Source organism: Limulus polyphemus, unplaced genomic scaffold (assembly GCF_000517525.1).
Source record: "Limulus polyphemus unplaced genomic scaffold, Limulus_polyphemus-2.1.2 Scaffold1063, whole genome shotgun sequence".
Classification (NCBI taxonomy): Eukaryota; Metazoa; Arthropoda; class Merostomata; order Xiphosura; family Limulidae; genus Limulus; species Limulus polyphemus.
Genome location: NW_013666673.1, coordinates 123,141 through 129,419, shown reverse-complemented (window position 1 = coordinate 129,419; position 6,279 = coordinate 123,141). Strand labels below are relative to the sequence as shown.

The 6,279-nt window shown below is 29.5% G+C and overlaps 1 protein-coding gene across 3 annotated transcripts in view; it reads right to left on the bottom strand.

Moving 5' to 3' along the window:
- LOC111086398 overlaps window positions 1-6,279 on the bottom strand; it is a 75,000-nt gene that overhangs the window by 20,509 nt on the left and 48,212 nt on the right. For all 3 annotated transcript variants that reach the window (XM_022389044.1, XM_022389045.1, XM_022389046.1), the window contains one exon: window positions 2,515-2,666. In XM_022389044.1, coding sequence (XP_022244752.1) covers window positions 2,515-2,638 — 124 coding nt within the window. In that variant the 5' untranslated portion in view covers window positions 2,639-2,666. The remainder of the gene's footprint in view (window positions 1-2,514; window positions 2,667-6,279) is intronic.

The following is a 6,279-nucleotide window of genomic DNA, read 5'->3' as shown; positions in this document are numbered from 1 at the left end:
GAACCTTTACTTTTAATGACTTATATTTTTGAGAAACAGGAGAAATTAGCTTAGTGAGAAACAGAAACTGACGCGTTGTTCTTGTTATTTTCTTAGTGCAAAGCTACACAATGAGCTACATGCACCCCCTTCCAACGCGGGGATCAAACCCCGAATTTAGCGTTGTAGGTACGTAAACCTATCGCTGATTTATTAGGGAACAAAACTGACACAACTTCTGACCAGACTGAAGGGCTAATACATAAAAAGTTAGCTGCTAAGTAAACATAGTAAGTGTTGATTAGATTGGGTGGGTTACAACAGAAGACCAAACGCGAGGTTTACTATGCATTGATCAATACCTTAAGTTCAAGTACCAACATACTTTATTTTCAAAAAATTTAAAGAAATACTCCGTCAAAAGTTGATATACCTGATGAAGCGTTGTAACCATGCGAATAACAGTTTGTCCTATAATAAACAATATTCACTTATACTACAATTTTCTTTAAAGTTAATTTCATTAATATTATTGTTCTTAAAGCATAAAATAATTTTGAATGCTATTATCACTATTATTATTAATGTTTTCAAAGGTAAGTCTGACGGTTTATAACGCTATAAATTTGGTTCTGATACCCACGGTGGGCAGAGTGCAGATAGCCCATTGTGTAGCTTTGTGCTTAACAACAAACAAACCCGTATCAAGACTATACTGCTTTGTTAGTTTAGTATATTTATTGACAATTAACCCAATCTCCTAATTTGGAGTTACGACTGAAAATACCGTTGTCAGCGAAGGTTCGCACTGATTTATAATATTATGTACTTTTAGTAAGTTTGTTGTATATAGTTGTGTAATTAGTCTATTAGTCACTTTTTATTATGATTTACGTATTTAGCTTACCTTATATCAGAAGTTATTAATAGTCTTTCTAAGTAAAAGGATACGGGAAATCTATGTGCATAAAGCGTCCGTAAAGCTTTAATTATACGTGGTCTATTATTATTGGCCCACTTTGATTTTGATAAGCTGAATTACCTACGAACTTGAAGGTGTTTGTTTAAAGCCATATCCCCTGTCACTTCGGTAAAGTTGAATTAAACTATTTATAGGTTACTAATTAAAGTGAAGCCTTTAATTAAAGTCTTATTCCCATAGTTTCAGCAAAGTTAAACTTTAAGTTAGAATTAAATTATTTGTAGCTTGTGGTGTGTATGACCTTTGGTTGACAACATCGAATCTTACAGAGATCAGATCTTATCTTTCTATGCGTTTTCAGTACTAGTTCAGCGCATGCTACTGTAGTAGAAGATCGAATTCTTTCGGTTTCAGTTACAATAATAAAATAATAATTCTATAAAACCAACACTTTAAGTTGTTAGAATTAAAAGTTGTTTAAAAAATAAAATCAACGCATTATTTAAAAATAATAGTTCTATATCATACAACTGGTTTTTATCTGTTTTGCAACTATCAACATAATTAAATCAAATTAAATTAAATAATTAAAAACAATACTCCTTCATGTGAAAAATCTGTACATGATGGAGAAAAATGACATCATTTTCGGATTCAGCGTACCGAAATTATAGTAAAACATGTAAAAAATTTCAAGACAATAAAACCGTCACATGCCTGTGTTATTGATCCAACGTGTCTTTTGTATATTGAAGAAAACAGAGTAAGAAGTTCTACAAGCAAAACACAAACATAAATTTAATCTATCATAATAGCACATTAATAGTAATTACTCTCTATTTTTGTTGGTGTTACATTTTGGAGTATCACAAAAAAAATTCTCGAGAAGTGAATTTAAATATTTTCATACACATTTAAATATTTTGGATTAAATAATTGCAGTTTAGATTAATCAAGAGACTTGTGTAAAGATTCACAGACTAAAAATATTCAATTTCGCTTCGACAGCTTGCATGCAATTGCTATAAATTAGCTTCAAAAAAGTTTCACTAAAGATCGGCAGTTTCAAACTAAGTGAATGATGATCTTACGTCATGGAAAATGAAAAACTACGTTTGTACTCAACACTCCCACTTTTTATGTTAAATAAAATAGAGTCAAAGAAATCTTTGTTTCAGCACACTGGTGTTGTTGGTTAATACGGTTATTGTCGTGACAGAAGATTGATAAGATTCCATTTAACCATCAATTTAATAACAAACTGAGCCTTTTATTTTACCAATGTTCCTCACAGAAATTCTATGTAGGTGATATAATCGTTCGCTTCTGCGAGAAAGTAACAGGGCCCTTGGGAAGAGAGTGTCACGGCTAATGTTGTAATATGATATATAAAAGTGAATGTAAATGCATAAAAAATGGTTAATTTTTATTACTTTTACTATTACATTGAATTCTTTTTTCAAAAGAACGCTATTTGAATTCACGTTTTTAATTTTTTTTTGAAATTAGAAAATATTTCTGTGATGCAAAATTCCATGATAAGAATGCATGTCTTTCATTAAACATATAACTATGAAGCTCGAGGAATGAAAAAAAGGAGGGAGAAAACTTACCCGATAGAGGAATAACAGTTGATACTGAAGAAACAGCACTACTAATCGACGGATTCAACCACACAAAGGTTTCGACGAATAAGAAGCTCGCAGTTGACAATAGCCTGAACATCTTGGAATACATCCAATTAATGCTATTGACCTATTTTATTCTAGATATGCAAAAAAAGAATATGTATTAATTAAAAGTTGTAAATAATCTTAGATTCTAACTTTAATATGAATAAGGTTTTTAGTAATAAAAGAGTTCTAATAATGAAATAGTTTTAGACACATTAATTATATGGAGTTTACTTTAAATTACACATTTAGATTTCAGTCTTAGTATAATGTAGGCACGAAGCTAGATTACTTATTTTTTAACTCTAGCTTCACTTCATGTCAACAATTTATTCTGACTGCTTTAAAATTAGAATCAAAAGTTTATTACGCTGTATTATTAAAATTAATTTTTATTTATATTATGTTTAGGCATTTAGAGAAACTATATTGAAATATTCTTGCTTTTAAGCACTACAAGTTATATATCAATAACTTACATATATTTATAGACACAAACATATTCATAAGGTTATTGATATATAATGATATGAGTGAGCAGATTATATAAATAAACATAAATTCCCGAAATTTATTACTGGACTTTTATGTCAGCGAAAAAAAAATCGTTGGAGCAGGGATCTACCTAATTAAACATTTCATCATTGTTTAAGATTTCATTTTTAATACCCAAGGGACCTTAAAATCGTTTTATAACTTCTCTCAAATCATTTTTAATATATTTTTCCACTACTTCTACTATACAGGACTTAATACATTTAGATGCTTTAATTAATTTGATAGACGCCCCCTAGTATTTCGAATTCTGTTTAGAAGTGTTTTGATGCTACTAACAATACAAAGAGCAACCTTCTGCTCTTTTAACACGCCTTACATCATGAAGGTTGAAAGTTTGTGATTAATCTGAAGCTTAATAAGTGCTCCTTGTTGTGGCAATGATTTCTAATGTACAAATTTAGTTACAGCTTCATGAAATATGCAGGAGAAAAACATTATGAATTTTACCTGTCAAAATGCAAACAACTTAAAAAACATTTTATTCGTCATACATAACAAACAGAAGAACTGCTGTAACTTTGAAAAATAGATTTTTGTTTTTAATTGGTTTTATTTATATCTGTAGTTTCACCAAGAAAGGTTAACATCAAAGGTCTTTTAATTGTAGAACTCAAGCTCAAGAGCTCATAGTTTATTCGCATAATCGTACCATCAAAATCAAACTTAACATAAAAAGTTGAATTAATTATGTATTAACTTTGCAGCTATTACGATATAATGACACAATATGTCGAAAATTAAAAAAAAAATGTGATAATAAAACCTCCATGATCTAGATTCTTCCAAAGCTCCTAGTTTAAAATTCAGTTTATATTCAAGTGTTATAAGGATAATATTATAAGTAAAGTGTTATGTGGCATGAATTCCTCTGCCTCCACAATACACTTGTACAAATGACTGGACATTAAATTACTTTTTATTTCTAGAAAATTATAGCAGTTCCCTGAATTTTATTATGAGCTCTACGAAAAAATATATAAATATAAATATAAATAGTTAATAAATTATGTTTATTAATTTATTAATAAATGTTTAAAAGTCCATCCATTGTTGTAATACTTCACCCCAACTTTTCGACCTCTAATTGAAAATACTTTTAGTATATTTAAAACTCGATTAGTCACTTAGTTTTTTCACGAATTTAAGTGACTTTCGTTTTTATTGCAGAATTCATATCGATAACATTTTAATAAGCTATAGTTAAGGAGATCCTTAAGTACTTTCTTTTTTCTTTTTACTCAAAAGTGTAGATAAATTTACTTGGATCCAAATAACTTTATTAGCTAATATTAACAGAACTAATTCAAAATATAATAAACTTGATTTATTCGAAACACTTAGTTGGTATTAGATACACTGTATTATTTGATTATTTAGACCATCAAGTAAATACATGAGTACTTGGAAGAACTATATCAAGACGGTCTCAACCGTTGGTCTGTTAGTAGAATATCTTTGTATCAACAAAGTACTGTGAGTTTGACTTTATATGCGGACTGTCATTGATATATTATATTGTCAGGAATACATATAAAAGTGAAAAAGAAAACCTTTGGTATAAAAAAAATCACAAGAAAAAATTATAAAAAGTTAAACATTCACAATAAATTATTTTGTTTGTTACAATCACACTTAAGACAAAATAATTTGGTCAGTTTAATTTCCGACAGTCAGGCTTAGGTGTTGGTAGAGAAACTGCTACTTATTGAATAATTTATATTGTTCTGTTATGCGTTATGTTCTCTTATGTACTAACTTTGCAGCTATTACGATACAATGATGCAATATATTAAAGATTAAAATTAAAAATGCATTTAACAAAACCTCCATGATCTAGATTCTCTCAAAGCTCCTATTTTGTAGGTGTTGGCAGAGAATATGTAAGTTAGCCCATCATTGGTTTGAAACTGCTACTCATTGAATAATTTACATTGTTCTGTTATGTTTTTGTTAGTCTTATTTGAATTATGTTTCAGATGTGCTGCCATATTATCTTGGTGTTTTGGTGTGTTTCTGTTTCTGAATTTTTAGTTAGGTGATATTTTATTCAAATATTTTATTTCGAACATTATTTAACATGTACCCTTATCAAACCCTGTAAAACAATCATGTTGTAAATTTGAAACCCAAATTATTCGTACGTTTCGTTTAACACTGATTGTCATTGATTTATTTGGCCGACTTTCTGATCTTTTTGGCTGTCGTACAAAGTAAAAAACACGAGTGTTTCAAATTAAAAAACAGAAAAAAAAATTAACTTATTCTAAGACAAACAAAACTTATTCGGTCCATTTTCAGCCAAACGTATTTTATCAGAATCTTCATCGTTTGACTGAAAATTGATCAGATGCAGTTTTTGTATTTCCGAAATTAATCCTACTATTTATATTCGTAACACAGAGTAGAGAACATATCAAATGTCTCTAGTCATAACTGTTTAAACTCTCTTGGCTTCCCACTATCCAACGAATACCGTAAACTATTCATCCTTCTTTCAAACTATCGTGCATACAAAACAATACATTGTTTCTAACATAAAATGCTATTCAATATCGACTGGTATGTGGTACTGTGCTGAGGAGTTGATCCATAGCTTTTGCGACAATCAATCTGATGACTAAAACTTTTGATTTTTTACACCCATTGGCTGTAACCCCCTTCCAGTTATTCCCTAATTATTATCCAGATTCTTTACTTAAATGTAATTATTCGTTTTATTATTTGCTTCTATTAAATAATCGTGTTGATGTTCGTCATATTATTATACGGCAGTTACCATTCCACTGTTTTATAGATATTTAGCGAACCTTATTGCGAAAAATATTTTTTACTGAACTAATTTGATTTGTTTGTCAAAGTATTATAACAATTACTTAATGATTAAAAAACGTTACGGTTGTGGTAGTTTGAGTTGTTAAAACGTTCTTTACTAAAAAGAACTAGCTCAGTTGGTGTGAGAGAGATCTGTGGTTCAAATTCAACTCGAAAAATGTTTTTAAAAAATTTACTACAGAAACAAACTGACACTGTGAGGCCGTCACATGATCCTATCATAAGGTACGAGGACGAACTTTGTTCGTGAGTTTGTTTGTTTGCTTGTTTGTAATTAAACACAAAGCTACACAATGGGCTATCTGTGTTCTGCTC